At 41.3% G+C, this 22,011-nt stretch overlaps 1 protein-coding gene and 1 non-coding gene across 3 annotated transcripts in view; one reads left to right on the top strand and one right to left on the bottom strand.

Annotated features, from left to right (window-relative positions):
• The window catches only part of ITGA6 (integrin subunit alpha 6), an 83,999-nt gene extending 83,442 nt beyond the window's left edge, over positions 1–557 (bottom strand). For both annotated transcript variants that reach the window (XM_065931764.1, XM_065931765.1), the window contains exon 1: positions 181–557. In XM_065931764.1, coding sequence (XP_065787836.1) covers positions 181–362 — 182 coding nt within the window. In that variant the 5' untranslated portion in view covers positions 363–557. The remainder of the gene's footprint in view (positions 1–180) is intronic.
• Positions 558–5,007: 4,450 nt separating this feature from the next.
• LOC136165660 (U6 spliceosomal RNA) lies at positions 5,008–5,114 on the top strand. Its single transcript, XR_010662664.1, has one exon. It is a non-coding gene; the product is annotated as a U6 spliceosomal RNA (small nuclear RNA).
• The last annotated feature ends 16,897 nt before the right edge of the window (positions 5,115–22,011 follow it).

Raw genomic sequence — 22,011 nt, 5'->3', positions numbered from 1 at the left:
GGGGAAGGCGCCGCGCCAGGCGGGGCCGGAGGGAAGCGCACGGGGCGCCGGGCCCCGCTCCCCCCGGAGCCTGCGGAGTGCCGGACCCGGCAGGGTCGCCCGGCGGGAACGCGAAGCGCCTTCGACCGGGTTCGCGCGTGGGCCGGGGCCCGGGTGGGGTGGGCAGAGTCGGGAACTCACAGCCGCTTGTCCTCAGGCTGCAGCTGCCAGTGCATCGCCAGCGAGAAGCCGAAGAGGCTCCCGGAGTCCCCGGTTTTCTCGATCACATTGTCCTCGCGGGTGTCCAAGTTGAAGGCGGTGCCGAGCCGCGGCAGGAGCCCCACCGACAGGTAAAGCAGCCACAGCCGCCCCGCGGCCGCCATGGGCCGGCGCACCGGGAGGGGAGCGGGAAACTCCGCGGCCGTCCTGCGCTTCGGGCCGGGTTCGGGGCTACAAGCGCCGCTGCAGCCGCGGCCACCTCGGTCTCCTCTCGCCGCCGCGCCCGGCCCCACCCCCGGGACGAGTCGCGCTCTCCGCCCGGCCGCTCCCCCTCGCGGGCAGCTCCCGACCACTGAATGAGCCCGTTGTTCTCTGGAGACTCGCAGGCGTTTTATCAAGTGACGAGGACGCCGGCCCCGCCCCGGCCCTCCCCACCCCCTGGCCCCTCCTCGCGAGCCCGCCGCCGGCACCTTTGCGGCCAGCCCGGCTGCGGTGCGACCCGGCGCTGCCCTTCCGCGCCGCCCCCGCCACCCCCACACCTGGTCGGGGAGCCGCGGGGGAGACCCGGAGGCGAGCTGCGGGCCCGGCAGTCCCAGCCTGCGGGTCCTCCTGGGGTAAAGCGCTTGAATTGTGGTTGCCGTTCGGCACAGAGCCGGAAAGGCGTTTACTACCTGTTCTAAAAACAAGTGGTGGTGATGCGCCCGCCTTAATGGCCGGGAGCCCCTGGTGCTCGCCTACACACGTGCAAAGGCTGCGTTCATTCATTCCACAAGTGTTTATGGAGCGCTTAACGCGGGCCCGGTACTTGGGGACTGGAGCTGTTTAGATTGTCCTCGGTCCTCAAGACCTAACCTAACGTCAAAAAACGATAACAGCACAGATTTTAAGAGGGCTGTGCAATTGACAATGCACAGCTATTATCTCATTTCATGCTCCTAGCAATCCTATGAGGTGGGTATTTTCTTTTTGCAGATGAGAAAACTGAAGCTCAGCCTTGCCCCAGTGCCTCCAGGGATCTGCGTCCAGGTGGAAAGGAGAGTTTGTGGGAAAAGTCACACTGGTTGTAGGCAACTTGATTTCCCAAGCTGAGAAGGTCCTCTTCAGTGAAGGAAGAGTTATTTAAAGTGGCACCCAGGCGCTCAGGAGCCCTTCCTTCCTGCCCCAAATTCCCAGAACTAGTTGGGAGAATTTCCCTGCCTAGAGACTCCTCTGAGATCAGCGTGGGTGGCCTAAAGGCTCCAGCCTCCAGCACAAGGGGTGGGGCCTCTAGTGAGGTGTTGACCCCTGGGGTGACTTTATCCAGCAGGGGTTCTTAACACAGGAGGAGAGAGAATTCAGGTTACTCTGAATTTGGATGACAACAAAATTTACATTTTTATTTTCACTAATCCTTTAACTAATATTTAGTTATTTCCTTCCTAATATTTAGCATTGATTTCCTTTATATTCCTATGTATTTTATTTTATGCATTTAAAAACCTTGTTCTGTAAAGGGGTCCATGGCCTTCAGCAGTCTGCCGAAAGTGCTAGCCCAAAGATTCCTGGAATGCCTTGGGAAGCCTGCCTTGATCTTACATCCCTACTTTGGAAATAGAAGCTGAGTCAATCCCAGGGAAGAGTTGGAGCTCTGAATATGCATGTGGGGAGAAGGCGGCAGGATCACGTGCCATGTGGCCTCAAGGGGTATTTGTATCAAAGGAGCAGCCTGTACCACACAGAAAAGCCACCTGAACATGACAAAGGTCCACAGGTGGTAACAGCTGCCACAAGTGGGGTATGTCCCACTTCTCTCCCAATCAGTTGTTGTTGTTCGGTTGTTAAGTTGTGTCCAACTCTTTGGGACCCCATGGACTATAGCACACCAGGCTCCTCTGTCCTCCACTATCTCCCAGAGTTTGCTCAGATTCATGTCCATTGAGTCAGTGATGCTATCTAACCATCTCTTCCCCTTCTGCCCACTTCTCCTCCTGCCCTCAATCTTTCCCAGCATTAGGGTCTTTTCCAGTGAGTCAGCTCTTTGCATCAGATGGCCAAAGCATTGGAGCTTCAGCTTCAGCAACAATCCTTCCAATGAATATTCATGGTTGATTTCCTTTAGGATCAACCGGTTTGATCTCCTTGCAGTCCAAGGGACTCTCAAGAGTCTTTTCCAGCACCACAATTCAAAAGCATCAATTCTTCTTCCAATCAATACCTTCAGTCAAATATAGTCAAATCCAGTAGACAGTCTTGAAGGTCATATTGGCTTAACCTGTAGATGGTAACCATGATAAGATTGAGAAACTATTGCAGATTATAATCTAGCAAGCTAAGAAACACCTGCAATATGATTTTTCATGCAAATTAACCTTTCTTTTTCATGTTAAACACATACTATTCCAGAGGTCCCAGCTATAAAAGGTAGAGCACAACCTTGGTGCAGGCTGGTACTCAGCAGGAGCCACTGATGGGGCTGTAATGGTTGCTGAAATACTCATGAACTGGTAGATAAAAGCTATGCCCTGGGCTCCCCAAATTCAATCAGCCCCACCCTGGCCACTTTCCTGTGACCTGCCAACTTTCCCACAATTCAGCAACTAATAGGTTTGAGCCCTTAAGCCCTGCCTGGCACTACAAGAGCATCTTCTAATTGGGTGTGCCCATGTCATAACAGCTGTTAACTATACCAAATATCACACCTTGCTTCCAATAGTAATCTTGCTTCCTCCCCAAGATACATTTAGTGGATGATGTTTGAATAGCCAGAGTTAGCTAGTTGATCGCAAATATCAACTGAGCTCAAATTGAAATTTTATATAATGTTAAATTTAAATATAGTGCTGTGTGCTCGGTTGCTCAATCATGTCTGATTCTGTGATCCATGGACTGCAGCCCTCCAGGCTCCTCTGTCCATGGAGTGTTCCAGGCAAGAATACTGGAGTGGGTTGCCATTCCCTTCTCCAGAGGATCTTCCCAATCTAAAGATCGAACCCACATCTCCTGCATCTCCTGCACTGCAGGCAATTCTTTACTACTGAGCCACCTGGGAAGCCAAAAATATTGTGCTACTAATGAATAATTCTTGTGTAGGAGAAGTGAGGGATAAAGGAAAAAAAGGATGAGAGTCTTGATCTGGAGTGTGCCACATGTCCATCACATATGACTATTGCCTTCCACCTACCTCTGGCTGTGATGCCAAACATACTTGAAATTGAGTCAAACTTGGGCCCTTAATAATAATCCCTTTGAAGATTGTCCCTTCTTCTTGATTAACTGTAACAATCGTGTTTTGTGAATTTGTTGTCAATCCTGTGGGAAATAGAGGTAAGAGTGAAATAAGAAGTGTCTTAGAAAAGGGAGACTTAGAAGTCCTTCAGGATCTGCTGAGGACACTGTCAGCCTATTGGGCCAAAGGGATGAAAGAATCAAGAAATCTAGAAATTATGAAGGAAAGATCTGAGGAGGGAGGTACACAGTTATAAGGAAAAAGAAAGAATCTGAAAAAAGAAACTTGTCTGGAACCAAAGGGAGAAAGATAGCTTGATAATAAAGGTATGCTGACCATCAGATGGCATGTGTGTATGTGTGTATGTGTGTGTGCACACACATACACACACACACACACACACACTTATGGATAAGAAATCCAGAGGGCACAAATCCAGTTATGACAAAATTGTGTCATAGGCCTTTTGTGATGATACCATAGAAGAAATTTTACAAACTGAAGACTTTAACTAAAAAAACAGTGAAAGCAATGAACAGAGGCATTTGCTCAGTTGACAGCTTTTGAATTCTTGTATTTTACCAATACACTTTACACAAGAAATTTTGTTGTTCTATATCCCACTTTTGGTGGAGGAGCTTGCAATAATTTTAAACTATGGGTTACCCTTGTAGGTTCTGAGGAACTCACATCATGCCTGATATATTTTACATTTCCTGGGACCTACTTTAATCAGTTTTGCTCTCAGGTTCTCTGTTCTATTGACTTCATCATCACCAATAGCAAGGATATCATATTTGCTGCATTTAGACAACATGGAAACTATTAAAATATCTCTTTATTCTTCTGTGGTTGTGTTCTATATCAACAGTTTCACGTATTCCCTGCAGCTCTTTAATGAAGGCCATTTGTCAGAGTGATTAGCATGTGCTCTGTGGAACCCAAGTCCTTCAAATCCCATCTCTGCTCCACACCAGTCAGGTGACCTTAAACAAATCATTGAATCTCTCTCCACTTAAGCTTCCCCAGCTACAAAGTAGAGATGATGGCATCCCACACAGAGTCACCTCACCTTCAGTTCAGTTCAGTCGCTCAGTCGTGTCTGACTCTTTGTGACCCCAGGGACTGCAGCACGCCAGGCCTCCCTGTCCATCACCAACTCCCAGAGTTTGCTCAGACTCACGTCCATCACGTTGGTGATGCCATCCAACCGTCTCATCCTCTGTCATCCCCTTTTCCTCCTGCCTTCAATCTTTCCCAGCAGCATCAGGTCTTTTCCAATGAGTCAGCTCTTCACATCAGGTGGTCAAAGTATTTGAGTTTCAGCTTTAGCATCAGTCCTTCCAATGAATATTCAGGGACTGATCTCCTTTAGGATGGACTGGTTGGATCTCCTTGCAGGCCAAGGGACTCTCAAGAGTCTTCTCCAACACCACAGTTGAAAAGCTTCAATTCTTCAGCGCTCAGTTTTCTTTATAGTCCAACTCTCACATCCATACATGACTAGTAGAAAAACCATAGCTTTGACTAGACAGACTTTTGTTGGTAAAGTAACGCCTTGCCTTGGGGATGAATAAAGTTAGTATGCCACAAGATCCAGTGCAGTGCTCGCTTCGGCAGCACATATACTAAAATTGGAACGATACAGAGAAGATTAGCATGGCCCCTGCGCAAGGATGATACACAAATTCGTGAAGCGTTCCATTAAAAAAAAAAAAAGATCTAGTGCAGCCAAATAAATAAATAAAAATAAATATTAGAAAAAGAGTGTTGTGTCCAAACCAGAACTTTCACCCGTGTACAAGCTTTAAAAATTTGGCTTTTACAAGTTAGGCACTGACCCATGATATATCTTTAGTTTTGAAAACTAGTTTATATTTAATATATAATTTATATTTATTTACATATAAATATAATAAATATGTGTTTATTGTATATTTATAAATATATAATATATATTGTAAATTATATATGAAAGTATGTTATATATAAATATATAATTTATATTTATTTAAAATATAAATTATACTTATAAGTATAAATATATATATATATATATATATATATATATATATATATATATAGGGAACTGTTCTGAACTTGGATTTAAGCTGTTCAGTGCTAGATTATTTTTTGTTTCAGGAAAAGAAAAAGTTTTTCCTCAATTGCTTTGTCTCTATATATGTGTTCAGGGGTTTTCCTTCTACACTGAACCTTAATGCTTTTCATTTGGGCTTTTTTTTTGCTCTAAGTCACAGCACATTTTATAGGAGCCAATCTGCCTTTGGTTAGGATCAAGAGAATCCAAATTGCCAACTCTATTTTAACACCCAGATCCATTTTATTCATTTTTCCAGTTTTATTAAGATACAGTTGGCATAGAACATTGTATACATTTAAGGTATACAATATAATGATTTAGTATATGTGTATATTATGAAATGATCACAGTCAGTTTAGTTAACATGCATCACCTTACAGAGTTACAATTTTTTTTCCTTGTGAGGAGAGCTTAAAGATTTATTATCTTAGCAACTTTCAGTATCCAATACAGTATAGTTAACTATTGTCACCATGCTGTGTGTTACAACCTCACAACATATTTATCTTATGAACTGGAAGTTTGTTTCTTTTGACCACTTTCACCATTTCCCTCACCACCCACCTCTGGTAATCTTCAATCTGTTCTTTGTTTCTCTGAGTTTTGTTTTTTTTTTTTCAGGTTCCACATATAAGTGACATCCTACAGTATTTGTCTTTGTCTGATTTATTTCACTTAGCACAATGCCCTCAAAGTCCATCCGTGTTGTCTCAAACAGCAGCATTTCTCTCTCTTTTATAACTGGTTAATATTCCATTATGATATATATATATATGAAATATATATCACATTTTCTTTATCCATTCATCCATCAATAGACCCTTAAGTTCACCAGCTCTATTTTAAAGTAAATTTAAGTTGAATGTTTTTCATTCCCTTATTATTAATAACTCATTAAATGTTGTACAATATTTCACGTTGCCACTTTAGGTGGGATTCTTTTTTCAAATTTATTTTGAGGGAATTTTTCTAAGCCCAGAAGCCCCATTTTGCTAGCCAGCCAGAAATAAACTCAGACTTTAAATGAATCAAGTTAAATTTAAAAATTGAACTCCCAACGCTGAGGTGAAACCCCCACTGGAAAATTTGGCTTTCCAGCCCTACCATCATCAGAAACAAACATGAAGCTGTGTGTATCTCCTGCCACACAAATGCAGTCTTGACAGGCTGAACTTACAGGAGACATTTTTAAAATTTTTTCTTGCTTTCTATAAAAATATCTTCACTGGGGAAAAAAAAAAAAGACAAGCTGATTCTGAGTTAGAACTTAACCCAGTGTTCTCTGGAGTGTATTAATTCAGGTCAAAGCAAGCACTCAAGAGAACCAGCTTAGCCTCACCCACTTCCCAGGAGAGGGCCTAGAGCAGGTCCCTCTACTTCACTAGGACTCAATTTTCTAATCTGTAAAATGGCCAGAAATCTTACTTTACCAGATTGTTGTAAGAATTAAATGAGATTACATGTATGAGACATTGTGAGAGCATAATGTCAGCTATTAAATAGGGGCTAAATAGAATAGTAGCTGTGAAAATGAAGAAGAAAATATACTAGAATGTAGAAAAAGAGAGGGCTTCAGGTCAGAGATACATAGGAAGAGGAAGCATGTGAATGAGGTCACCTGCACCCCACATTCACTTGATGTAAGTGGTCAGGACAAGCCATTCCTTCTTATCATAGTTTAGCAAATAATCTCTGTCATATCATAGTTTCTCAGTGCCTGAGGTTTGGATGGAAGCAAGTTTGTGCTTAACCCTGACTCTGGACCACTTCCATCTCCTTCCAGTCTTTGAAGGAGCAACAGTGGGTTCTAAACTTAATATCGTTAAGTTTGAAAGAGAAAAAGTTCAGAGGACTTTCTCTAGCCAGCCGGGAATCCTGGTAGTAGAAAGAGATGAAAGCTGGACATTTCCAAACATATCCTTATCTTCTTATTTCCACAATCTGATTGACCAGGGGAAGTTAGTGCTAAGGATCATCAAAAGTTATAGCCAACATAAAAATCATTGTCATTTTGTTTTAGCTTTATCTTATCAAACATATCTTGCTGCTAATATTAAAGCAGCTTCTACCACTTAAAATGAATCATCAGATACTTCATAGGGAAATCAGATCCTGAACTTCACAATTTCTTCAAAATGTTTGAATCTGGAAAGCAATCCATTTGTATACAAATAATTTAGTATTTACTACATTCAACAACATACTTGAAGGCAATATAATACATTCTGCCCTAAGAATAAAGAACAAATACAAAAAAAAAGAACCACTATACAGAACAAATAACAAGGAAATGAGAAAAAGCATGCAGAAGTTCGGACCACCTAACAGCCAAGAATGTTTCTATAACAATAGCTTTGCTGTCCCAGATCACATGATCCAAACTAAGAGGCTAACCAATCCTGCATTATATATATTTCCAGATACTCCCTGGTGAAAGAAAAGTGGACTCACTGATACTTAGACCACATTTCATTTTCAAAACCTGTGAAGATCAATGCATCTCCACAAAACAAAAGGCATTTTTCTATTTCATGTCTGGAGACATCTAAGCAGGGACTTTTCGTAAGAGAGAATGTCAGGATCTCCACCAAATTAAGACTCAGGATATCCCGACTTCTGACTTCATAACTGAGACCACACCTTCATACCTTTTTTCAGCCTTGGCTGACGAATAGTCCACTGAGACCAAATTTCCTGCCTCCCAAACAAGGAATTGTAGCAGCTCATGAAACATAATCTCAATCAAAGCTGTTCTCTGGCAGGAAAAGACTAGCAGTCACACTTTATCAGATAGGTTGGGGCGTCCATACATGAACACATGCTACTTATTCCTGCTGCTCACAGGAGGATGGAAGCATAGAAAGGCTAACCAGGGGGATTCGTGCTCTACCAAGTGCAATGAGCCACGGTGAATTTTTCAGCCTTGGATCCTAGTGGGAAATAGAGTCTCCACCCCATTGCTCCAGAAAGAGTTTACTTTCCCCAAGTAGCCAACCCAACCCTAGTTGCTGTTGGTTACAGAAACCTTCAGGTAAATGCCACATTGGTTGAGAAGGAGGTAAGAGAGTATGGGAGACAGTCAGCTCTTTGATTTTGAAAGCCTATTAGAATTTCCTAATTTACACTCTGTAAATAACCAAAATTTGTACATCTATTTCTCTGAGACTTTCTTTATGTGTTGACCGCAGTCATCTAGCAATGTCTTTAGGGGTTATAAACAGTTTTCAATCTGTGTTTTTTAAATGATTCAAATGCAGGAAAAATAGTTTCAGGGTTATGTATATTTTTAAAATATATTCCAAAGTTGAAATATTTTCAAATGTTAATTGAAAATTACATATATATATATACACATATATATATGTGTATGTGTGTGTATATATATATATATATATATATATATATATATATATACACTCTAGTCATCAGCCACTTAGGATAAATATTCAAAGAGAACAGTAGCATTAAGTAGACAACCTATCCATCTGCCCAGGCGTTCCCTTTTCAGACTCTATCAACACACGGCATATACCTCTCTTCTACTTCATATTGAGTAATATTATGATTTATCTGCTTATACAATTATCTATTAAACTGTTAGTTCCTTCACAGTAGGTTCCATGCTTTATTCATCTTTGTATCCTCAGTACCAATAACTAAGCCTGTAACATGGAAGTCATTAAAAAATGACTGACTTGTAACTCAGTTGGTAAAGAATCTGCCTACAATGCAGACCTGGGTTCAATTCCTGGGTTGGGAAGATCCTCTGGAGAAGGAAATGGCAACCCACTCCAGTATTCTTGCCTGGAGAATCCCATGGACAATGGAGCCAGGCAGGCTACAGTCCATGGGGTCGCAAGAATCAGACATGACTTAGCAACTAAGCCACAACCAGGGTACCTAAGGGTTTTTACCAATCATAACTTTTATGCCAGAAGACTTCTTTGAAGTTGGAGGGGTTTTAAAGAAAGTGTGTCATACTTGTATTAGGAACTTAAAAAGGAGCATACCCAATAATGCACATTATTCAAAGGGCATATACTCCCCACCCAGATTCCTCTAAAGATCAGTAATTCTCACGGAAATAGAAAACCCCTGCATCAAGTCAGCCACTTAACAAGGTGCCATTTTAGACTCAAGCTCTTTAATACTATAATCCTGCCAACAATTCTAAGATAGCTAGAAAAAGTGAAAGTGGTTGCCTAATCTGAAGTGGACATTCTTAGCAAAAGATCTGGGGGAGACTGGAGGGAGAGGGGAGAGGAGGAGGGTGGATTAGAGAGGAGAGCATGATGGCTGCAAATCCAGAACTCCTTTGAACAAAGAAAGCAGCCACATTCTAAAAAGGCTAGGTTCCCAAAATTGGAAACTATGTTTGTTTCACTCTTTGGTTTACTGTCCCAAAATGCTAACAATGTTATCACCTTCAGTCTAACTTGTCCTTTAGTCACCAAACAAAGGAAAGACATGGTGGCACGAAGTAGGAAAGATTCAGGTGATAGCTTTCTGTAACCTCCTTCTCCACCACCTGATCCACCCAATAGTATACAACAGTATATAACTGGGCCAGCTCTGCCCCCTGCCTCTTCCCATGACACCTGGACACGCCTACATGGGAGGATGCTTAATGCCAGCTAGGCCTTCTCAGGAAAAGGTTTCTGAGACAAGCATGCATGGAGTATCCTAGCAGACACAGCTGAGGTTTCTGAACTTGAAGCAGTGCTATAGATGTGATTTTTTTACTGTGATGAAAATTGAAACACTGAAAGAAATGGATTCTGTTTGCATCTGTAGAGATGATATGATATGGTTTCAAGGCGCAATTACAGTTTATGTAGAATTCTGGAGACATGGGCAGTGCGTGAGGGAATATGGTTATAGCAATAAGATAAAAGACTACAAGGCAAACAATAGGAAAAGGCATCCAATGTGTAAGTCCCAGTTTAATACATACAGGCTATATTGTTTTATCAGTTCTCTGTGATATATTCAAGGTTGATAGTAAAATTGTCAGCCAAGTGCTATCTACTTGAAATCTGTGCAGTTACTCTCAGTCATATATTTCATTGAACAGATGTCTTAATTGTTACTGAATATTATTAAGCACTCAATGAATATGAGGGTTTACTAATACTCAGTATGTGTGTAAGAGTTTCTTAAGAATTTTCCTTTACTTTTTCCCCCTTACTGAGTAAGGGATTTGAGAAATGACTTATAATACTGAATTCTTTCTATACCATCACAAGAAAGTGTTTGAGGCAAACTTGAGATGACCATAGAAATTTTTGACATTCCTCTCATTGATAAGTGGGGTCTATTTCACTTACCTTTGAATCTGAATTGGCCTCTGTTACTTTTTTGACCAATAAAAATTGGTCAAGAAAGCAGATATGACGTTCTGGGACTTTCCAGGCTAAAGCATAATGAACCATATAGCTCATTCATTCCTGGGACTCTTGAAACACTCATTCTTGGACCCTGAGCCACCATGTAAGAAGTCCACCTTCCATGATGGAACAGCCATAAAAGAACCTGGAGCAGAGCAGAGGAGGGGTAGCTGATTGAGCTCAGCTTTTTACCCATCTGTGCCAAAGTGCCAGGTGTGGGAGTGGGCCCTACAACTATCTTTGGCCGTACAAATCTATCCAGCCACCAGCTGGAAACCAAGTAATCCCTACTGAGACCATATGAAACAGAAGAATCACCCAGCCAAGCCCTACCTGAGTTCTAGACGCATAGATCTTAATAAAGTGATGATTGTTTCAGGCCACTATGTTTCAGGGTGGTTTGTGATGAAGCAATAGATAATCTAAACAGATGTAGTATAAAGTTCCTGTGTGGGATTCCTCTGAAGGTGGGATTTAACTTCCACTCAGCTGACCTGTCCTTTGCCATCTTTCTCAGTGGAAGCAAGTCCACAGTGCCAGGATGTGGTTGACTAACCTACTGAGTCATGCGCTTAGAGAAATGAGATCAGTTATACTTGCTGAAAAGGTGATTAGAAAGAATTTGGGAGTGATGATTTCATGGCTCCATGACTAATTCCCAATCACTCAATAATAGGTCCAAAGCATTTGCAAATACAGTGGGCTTTCTATGGTTCTCACAGCCTCTAGTATGGGGAGAAGGGAAGAACAAAAAGCAGCTCTGTCTGCCATTGTGTGGTTGGAGGTGGCTTCCACTGATCCACATGATGCTCCCTGACCCACTTCATCTTAAAGAGTCTTTTACAGTTCCCATCAGCATTATAAATATCCATCATCACAATGAATTTGCAAATGGCAGCAGAGGCTTTCTGTTAAGCAGGAGGGCAAATTGCAGAGTGTCATTCCAACAACAAGCAGAAGAGTCTCAGCACAAAGGAGGCCTCCTAGAAATTTAAAAGCTCTCCCACCAAAGTCTCTCAGCCTCCCTCTTCATTAAAGGCTTTGTTTTTTCTCTCTCTCTTCAGCTCTAGTTTCATTTTGTGAAAAGGTTCACTGCCTTATGTGCCATGAGCAGACAAGCTTATCGAATGAACTGTAAATCTAATCAGTTTGGCATCAGGGGTTTCATGGGAGCCATGTAAACAATAGCTGGAGTTGTGTTAAGCTTCAGTGACTCCAACTGATTCCCAGTTTGGTTCATTTGTGCAGAACAGTTGGAGATATAAAGCCAAGCCCATTAATTTCCAGAGAGCAGTTCTAACAGAGGAACGAGCTGTCAGTCCCCAGGAGGTTTTCAATCCAAGGTCTAACTACAGGATTTTATTTATGGCATAAGCTATGTCATTGACTGACTCAATTTCTTTCCATTTCCTCAATATTCTATATTTCTAAGAAGATCCTGGCAATTCTTATAGAAACTGGAATCCTGTGGAGAAATGAGCAGAGAAGGTCTCCAAGTTCCTCTGGCCCCTCAGAATAGTGATCAAAGTGGAGTCCTGAATCCCCATCCATGAGTGTTCTTAATGTGGTGGTTACCTCTGAAAAATGGACTTAATTAGTGTCAGCAACCAATTCAGTTCTATTTCTCATCTGTATACTTTTACAGCAACACATTCGTTTTGTAATGTGCATTACATTCTCACGATTGTAAAGTTTATGTAGTTATAGGGCCGAAGTCACACCAGTTTTCAATCTGCTAAATGGCATGTGCTTCGTTTCCAGATGGAAAAATGAATATTCGCCACAGCTCCATCAGGAATGCCAATTTCCCATCACTCCCCAGCACTGGGCAATGCAGTTTAAGCACTGTGTTAATTTAAGACATTTTCTGCTCCTCCAAGCCTTGTATTTACATATTAGCTGAAACTGCAATGGAAATGAATGGGGGGAAATTGCCTTATCCCCATTTTTCTGTGAGAAGGAGAAAAACACTTAGGCTTGAAACAAGCAGATGTGAAAACACTTCTCACTAATCAAAATGTTTACCATGAGGTTAGAAGAGGCTCCCTGTTTAGAGGCAGTGAGCCTGGTATGTGTATTTAACAAGACGAGTGTATTTACTGTGACAGAACCTTGGAGCAGAACTTGTGCAGCTTAGCTCAAGATTAACACGAGCAATACAGCATTTCTTTGCTTATTAGGCTTCTCACAGTTCATGAACTTGGATTCAAGAGTGACTCGTGTCTATTTCAGTGTAGACTTTCACACCAATATACTCTCAGCTTCAAGTTACTATACCCAGAGGTAATACAAGGCGGGCGGTGGGGTGGGGAATGCAAAGAGCAGTGTCTCTATAGGATTCAAAGAATTAGTTTTGTAAAACACTTCATATTAAAATAAAGAAATTTAAATTGGAATAAATTACATACCTACTATTCTGGAAGGCGACAAAAAATCTGCAATTGCTCTCAATTTGATTGTAGGCATTTGAAAAGATTCATAACAGAAAATTCATGAAATAATATGTCTGAAGATGACAGATGATTCCGTAAAAAGCTTTGCATAACCAATCAGTATAATTTCTTTCTATAATAAAATTACAGGCTCCTAAACTAGTAAAAGTGACAAGAAGTCTATGTGCATTTTCTTAAGACCACCAGAGTTGTAAAATTCACAGACTCCCACCTAAAACTAGCTTAAGCTACACAATTAGTATTCAACAAAGTTTATGGAACTGGTTGTGACAATAATAACTAAACTTCATGGGATGTTTGCCCTGTAGTAGGTACCATTTCCAGCAAACATTTTCATTGATTCATTCATTTAATCTTTGCAAAAACCTGTATCATTAATATCCTCAGTAATTCCGTTTAATACATGAGAAAAGTCATGAACAGCAGGGTCACATAAGTCCCCCAGGTTACATAAATCAGAAGTGTTGGAGCCAGATTTTAACCCCAGGTGAGCTGGCTCCAAAGCCAGCATGTATGACCCACATACTCGACCAGTAACATGACTATTTATCAATCAAGAAAAAGTGTTATCTTCTGATTTTATTTTGGTCTGAGTTAGAATAGGTGCTTACGGATAGAACTCAGAATGTAGTAGTGTTCAGCGGAACAGTGTCCACCTGTGATGGTATAGAGAAAGTCTCATGGGGTTCATTCTTAGAATCTATTTCATTGTATATCAGTATTTGGTAGAAAAAAGTTAGAATATATGCCCTCAATTTTTATATGATAATGACTTTAGTGAAATTAATATCAGGGAAAACAATAGAAATTCAAAGTAACTCTCAGAAAATGGGGGAAGTAGTTCTATAAGAACCATTCAGTTCAGAGGTGCCAGATGTGCCAAGATGTTTATCAATCACAGTGCCAAATCATCTACTCCCCACTGTGCTCCTTGAATTACCAGCGCCCATGCCCAGCACAGATGACTAGACATGGGTGAGCACCTGATCCAGGGTGTCAGGTCACCCTTGGATCACAGTGAGTCCACAGGCTGGAGTGAAAAGATGAGCTGGGCTTATCAGATTCCCACTCCTGGGAATTTGCTTTGGCATACAGAATGACCCAGTGGCAACAGTCACTCAAGGTGAAAAGTTGTGATGTAGGGAAAGAAAGGACCGCTGTGGCCATGTCATCAGCAAGTCAAAGCTACTCGCACATGGAAGCAGACTCAGTGAGCACGGCTAGGCAGTCAGTTTAGAGGGGAGGAGGAGGCAGAAGTAAACGGGAGAGAGGACGTAGGCATGGACGAACACGAGGAGCAGACAGGATAGTGGCTGTGCTTTCAGTTCCTGTACTTGCTGGTGGCTCTCAGGCTCCACTGTGGTCTGCAGGCACTTGGACATACCCCATGGACTTACATAACTCAAGATAGTCTTCGTTCCTTGCAAACAGAAAAACCTAATCTGAAAAGCATATGGGTGAAAAGTAGTTTGCTTTTAGAGAAAATCCTTCTACTTTAACCTAGGTTATGGAAGTACTGATAAGAAAAATTATGCATAAGTAAGTATAATTTACCTCTGTGAAACCATTGTTTAAAAATTCAACAATTAGGTCTAAATGAAAAGGAATGTATTATATAAATTGTGATTTTTAAAGAGGTAGGTTTAAAAAAACCTTTTTGCTTTATTTTAATCAAGTGTTTCTTAGTATACATGGTCATTTTAGCACCCTTTAAGAAAAGAAAGAGATACAGAGATCCTAGAAAGTGTTCCAAGAATAATTAAAATGATTAAAGTATGACTTACAAGAGAAGTAAAAAGAAATTGGGGATGTTTGGCTTAGAGAAAAGAAAGCTAAGAGTGACTTTTTATTGTTTTAAGGAATGTGGAAGGTTTTCAGTCAGTTATGTCTTATAGAAACAGAAATGACCTTCAGTCAAAACTTTTCTAATGAACACAAGAGAAGAGTCTGTTGGCCAGTTACAGAAGAAGGCCAAGGACTGTCTAGTCCTAGAGATGTTCAAGAAGAAATTTAGAAAATACCTGGAAGTCATGGATGGTTGACAAATAGAGCTCAGTAGCATCTTTGAATCTGAGCTGCCAACAGAAACACACAATGCCTATCCATGAGTACCACGGGAAGCTGTGAGTCAGACAAGAAGGAAGAAATAGAAAGAGTACAGAAGAAAAATAAAGGAAGAAGAAGAAATAAATATGAATGTACATCTGAGGAAGTGGTCAAGTTAGCATTCACCTATCAGATACTTCCGAAGGTCACTCTGGCCTCTGTTATTTTGTACAATATAGAGTTTAATAGGGTTGTCATCATCAAATACCATGCTTGTTTAGAAGTGACCCAAGTTGAGCATGACAAATAGAATAGCCAAGAGTTTCAGGCACTCACTCTGAATGCAGTATTCCTCCCCCACTCTCCACAAGAGCTCCTTGGGGACAGCTCAAACACCATAAGGGATAGGCCAAGACTGATTCACCAGCTCACTTCAGGAACCCATCTGAGAGTGGTCCCCACCAGGGTGGGAATGCCTTGGCCAGAAGAATGTCAACTATGGTGCCACCTTGCCCTGACAGTGCTACATATATCCCTATTCTTGGAGCTTGAAAGAAAATGGGAGATATGGTCCCTATTTCTAAGAAACTGTGCCGTTGAAGAGAGACTTGAAGGCAGCCTTGTCTCCAGGCTGGAGTACGGAGGGCTACATCCTAGCCGCAAATCTGTGTGTGTTGCATGAGAAACCTTGAGCACACCACTGGTGTCAGTTCTGCCATTGCCACTCCTACAAAGCAGATTCGACCGACTTTCCTCTGACTAACATGACATCCTCCATAAGACGCATAACAGACATATCTGACCGAGTTGCTGTGTTTGTTAAAGTTGGGTTCAGGGACTTCCCTGGTGGTCCAGTGTTTAGGAATGCGCCTGCCAATGCAGGAGACACGGGTTCAACTCCTAGTCCCAGAAGGTCACAGATGCTATGGAGCACTAAGCCAGTGGAGTACAACTGCTGGGCCCTCATGCTCTAGAGCCCACGAGCCACAGCTCCTGAGCCCGTGTGCCTAATGCCTGTACTCTGCAACAACAGAAACCGCCGTGATGAGAATCCCTGCAACAATGAAGAGTAGCCCCTTCTTGCCACAACTAGAGAAAAGCCTGCACAGCAACAAAGACCCAACACAGCCAAAAAAAAAAGTTGGGTTTAAAATAGAAAAGGATGAGAGAGGAACTACGTGGTACTCACTATTCAGAATTCTTGGTGTATGGACCACTATGGAGGCCATGATGTTTTTATGCAAAAATAGACCTTGGGCAGCATGTAAAATTCAATCTTCTCATGTGTGTAGAGCAAAACTGAGGCCCATAAAGGATTAGGGGGCAGCATCCCATTAGGATGGGATCAGGAGTCCCCCAAATCTCACCAAGTATCTTTCCCAGCAGACCAGATCAGTGACATGTTTTTTTTTCAAAAACAACCCAACACACTAGAATTCAGCAGGTCGTGTAGTAGAACACAACCATGGAGGTTCTATTTGCCCAGAAATCCTAAAGTGGTAGAGGCTGAGGAGGTTCTGTGCCTCTGTCCTGATATCATGTTCCGCTGGGGCTGGGTCCTGTCTACTTTCAACAGGACATGGTGACCACCAGTCACTGCCACCCAGGATCCACACAAGGGCTTGCAGTCTTCCTGGTTTCATACTACTTCTAATCCTGAGGTTTAGATTAGAAAAACACCGAGTGAAAGCAACCCTCCTGTTCACAGAAAAGACTCTACCCTGGGGTGTATCAGTTCCTCCTAAAGTCAGTCAATTCAAATCAACTTACTCCAATACACCTTGAATCATACTTGTTCCTGGCATGAGTGTGAAGCCAGTTTAATTTTTCACAACTGAATGAAGTTATGCTAAATAAAAACAATGTTTTTAAAAAGTTAAAATATGAGTCATTATTAAACAAAGACACTTAGACAATAGAAATGTAAGAAACAGAAAGTGACATTTTCCACCCTGTCCAATACCACTCCCCTGAGACAATCATTGTTAACAGTTTGGTTTACATCCTCCCTTTTAAACATGTAGGAACATGTTTATAAATATTTGTCTTTCAAATTTTGACTAACTTAAGAAGCTCCTTATTAAAGATCATAGGTCAAGTCCCTCTAATTAATGTATTAAGCCTACTGTGGGATACTAAAGACAAACAAAATAAAGTAATATGGAAGAGGGCAACCTGCCTTGCTGTGACAAGCTTCAGAAGGATACCCCAAACATGAAAATAAGTCACATCTGGTAATTTAACAATAGGACTCCAGCTCTTATGAGAATTAAGAATAAGAACTGTGGAACTGAAATTATTTTCTAATACTATTCTGCTGAATTGCAGATAGGCTTCCACAGAAGAAAGCTCTATTTTATACTAAATGGTATCTTTAACACTCACTGGGAATCTCCTTGGCACAGTCTCTCTGATGTTCTATGTCCTCTGCTGATTTCTTTTGGTTAAGAGTATCTATGGCTAGGGTGACTTCCTAAGTGGCAAGAATGGTAAAGAAGAACCCACCTGCCAATGCAGGAGATGTAAGAGACGTGGGCTCAATCCCTGGGTCGGGAAGATCCCCTGGAGGAGGGCAACCCACTCCAGTATTCTTGCCTGGAGAATCCCATGGACAGAGGAGCCTGGCAGGCTACAGTTTATGGGGTTGCAAAGAGTCAGACATGACTGAGTGACTGAGGACACAACAATAAACATTGTGGGAATCGTCACCAACTTACCCTCAAATGATTCAGAAAAAAAAAATAATAATATGTATACAAAGATGGAGAGAGAGATTTCGAGAGAGAGAAGCAATGATAAAGCAAATGGGCAAAATTTTAGGACGCATGGCTAGGGTGATGTTACCCTGATATGTGCAGAGGTGGTTATAACTTGGCCTGATTTGAAGAAACATTCTCTCCAGTCTGACTGTAAGGCAAGTCCAAGCCCAAATACCTGAGGGCTGTGCCCATACACGCTGTGATTGAGGCAACATAACCTCAGGTGCTGTTTATCCGAAGGGCTCCCAAGCCGCCGAGCTCCTGGCAGCTGCTCAAGAAGGAACGTCTGTACTTGGGAAGGACTAGTAGCTCCTGTTAAACTCGGGACTTGTAACTAGGTCTCAGACAAGCAATTAGCTTTCATTCAGTCCCTTGTAACCGAATAGGACACAAGGGCATGAGACCCAGGGAGTGTGTATTTAGCAGAAGCACTAGATGAGGCTCTGTGCACTGTGGTTTAAGATACCAATGAGTCCTTTCTAGGCAGAAGGAGATGGGTACAGCTTAAGTGACTGTCAGTGCCTGCCAAGGCTGAGCAATCTGTGTGATTACCCTTCATTTTTCCTCTCAATTGGACACAACTCTGACCTCTAATCTAAATTTCACCACGATGGTCTCTGTGGCCTTGCAGTGCTGTTCGCTGCCTGGCTTTGTTCATCTGCAGAACAGGGTTCTCAGTGCCCATCTCCAAAGGAGGACAGTTGATTCAAGCCCAAGATGGGTGTTGAAAATATGGATCAATGGTCACAGAATCTTATTGCGGCAATCACAAAAGATTGCACAATGCCTTCTGTTATTCTGGATTTAAGAAAAAAAAAATCAATTACAACTTGAAATATGTTCAGGCAATATTTCTCAAACTGAGATTCACAAGTTCTGAAAGAATTTTTTGATTTGGGTTTTTTCCTAAGATTATGATCTAAGAAAAATAATATAAGAATGTTCCGCACCATTGGGATGACCACCTTATAACCAAATACTGTCTAGAGTTCAACATCTGCATTTGTGCCTCCAAGAGACCCAGTACTAAATAGAGCTATATACAACACTGTACACACATTGTATACAAGGCAATGTACTAAACTGATTGGACAACCAATATAAGGATCAATGGATGGAATCCCAAGCGTAAAAACTAAAAAGAACATTTTTGTCAGGTTCTCCCTAAAATTTCATTGGCATTTTTCATTAGGAATGTGTTAGCAATCAAAGCTTAACTGAGAAGACTGACTTATTAATCATATTGTGTCTTTAGTGGTAGAAATCTAGAACATGTTTCTCCTTGTATTCAAATCCTCCTTTCTGTATGTCAAAAAGAAATAGGTTTTTTTCCTAAATAGAGGTCTAGAATACTTTGATTCTCATGTATTATATATTTTGTGTATGTCTGTCTTATTGTGAATGGGATCTGTTTTTTTATTACATTTTCCATTAATTGCCTGCATACAGAAGAGTATTGATCTGCATAATTATTTATAGCTGATTCCCCCTAAATGCTTATTAGTTCTGATAACTGAGTAATCCTAAATCATTTCACCCAAATGCCCTGAATGGCAGATATAATTTTAACTGATGTTATTAACTGAAATTTAAAAAAATCTCTTAATCTATCATGACTTTCATTTGATTACTTAATATTGTATTTGTTGTAATATACAATTTGGAGACACAATTTTATTATAAGATTTATTTTCTAGGATGACGTCCTTCATATTTCCCAGTATGTTCATTCCAATTTGACAAGTATAGGTTTTCAGTTGCTTCCCTTGCTTTTTAGAGTCTTCTGAATTATTAATTTTGGCCATGCCATGCAGCTTACAAGATCCTAGTTCCCTGACCAGGGGCTGAACCTGAGCCATAGAAGTGAAGTGCTGAGTCCTAATCACTGGCCCACCAGGGAACTTCTAAGACAATCTTCTAATTTTTAAATTAGAATTATTTCATCTCCTTTTAAATATGTAAGTCTCATAAGATATTTTATTGTAAACCAGCAATGTAACAGGTTCTAAATATTTATGCTACACTTTCTTTAGTCAGATGTCTTATATTAAATTTACTGATAACATTGAATAATAACACATTGTTTCAGATTTCCAAACAGTGACAGGTCAGAAGCAAAAATCTGGTTGCTACTGGCTGCCTCTGTGCCATGTCAAACTTTGGTTTCAAGCAGCAGAATTTGGCATTTTCGTTCTGTTCACTCACTGCCTTGGCCCAAGGAAATGACTTGGATGAGTGCCCTTCTTTTTTTTTTCAGAGATGCCATAGATTAATTGTAAAGACTTCCTTTCATCTACATAACAGAATGGGTTCAGATAGCCTTTTAAGCTATTATCTGCAGTTTGGAACTTTGTGCTGGAAAGTCAGCAGTTATACAAAAGGGGTCTGTTAGAAACACTGAACAATGAGAGTTTGACATTTTTCTCCTTCTGCCTCCAGAAAAGAACCAAAGCAACTATTTGATTACATTTATGTATTTCATAAAAGAATGTGGGGATATATTCATATGCCGGCAAACCTCATGGAAATGACAAAACTGTGCAGCTTGTTTAAGGGCTTATTAATACCTCAGCCCGATTGAGCTGGTGGAAAGAGAACAGCAGCAAATTATTCCATGTGCTCTACTAAGCACCCAAACTGTGTGCTTTCTTAAATGTAAGAAAAACAAGAAGCCATGCAGAATCCAGGATGAACTCAGCCTTACATTGTAAGGGAGCACAGTGAGGGAGGGGGAGAATAGTAAACAGTGTGCAACACACTTAGGTTTTGGCTGAAATAAAGCAATGTGTACAAATACTTTAAACAGAAATTAAACCAAAAAAATTTCTTTTGCCCTTCTTTGTAAGTACTCCTTGGTTACATGAGTTGTTTTTCCTCTCTTGACTTCATTGATTTTGTGTGAGCCTGCATGCGTGCACATTCTTTGAATATAAATTGCTTTAATTAAAAACCACCTGAGCCAGAGAGCTCAGCTTAACAGGGTGAAGATTTAGCAGAAAGGCTTTCACATCCCAGTTGCCCTTCCAAAAGAGCTGAGATTTTCCAGGACAATCTCTTTGAACTTAACATGAAAACACGTTAGAGCTCTTTTTGGAACAAAGAAATATACATAGGAAATAAAGATATTGTTTTTATCAAATTCTCTTTTACTCTGACGTAAGCTGGCTAAGAAATAAAGTGTCTCCTTCCCGAGAGGAGAGTGGATCGAGTTTGTTTTCTCCATATCTAATCCTGCTCCCCGTGATGGGTATTATAAAAATGCAGAATCAAGCTTTCCCATCTTCTCTTCCCTGGAGTTTCATCCCAGTCTTCCTTCATTTATTCAGCACAGGCTGTGAGCCCACAGCTATTGAGCCAGTGTGAATCACGGGCTGGCTAACCAGGGCTGGGTCTGAGCTCCTTTATCTGGACCTTTCTGACACATTATTTATCATATTTATGTAAGCTAGTTCAGCCTCATTCTGGGACAAGGAAAAGTTTTTGGCTGTCAGAGACTGGACTGCTCAGAACACAGAAGAGAACAACAAACCCATCTTTCCTCCACTGCATCACACCCCAAAGGCTGCCAGGCTAAGACCAATTCAGGGTAAACTCACCATTCCATCTATACCATGTCCTCTGACATACATGGTATGTTTGTGGTGGCCTTCAAGCTTGCTGCTGCATAAAGCCAAGAGGTCAACTTCTTCTGGCTCTTTCAGAGCTCACCCATGGCCCCCAAACAATCCTTCTCCACCCACAGACCCAACTGTAGATTTGCAGAGACGAGGTCCTTGCATTTCATTGCCTCTGAAGTCTTTCCAGTACCTCCTTTCAGGGGTCTCTCTAGCTTCTGCTCCCTTTGGATCCTCTACTTGCAAAC

Source organism: Muntiacus reevesi, chromosome 3 (genome assembly GCF_963930625.1).
Source record: "Muntiacus reevesi chromosome 3, mMunRee1.1, whole genome shotgun sequence".
In the NCBI taxonomy this organism is placed as follows: domain Eukaryota; kingdom Metazoa; phylum Chordata; class Mammalia; order Artiodactyla; family Cervidae; genus Muntiacus; species Muntiacus reevesi.
The sequence above is the reverse complement of the archived record's forward strand: the minus strand, read 5'-3'. Positions and strand labels throughout refer to the sequence as shown.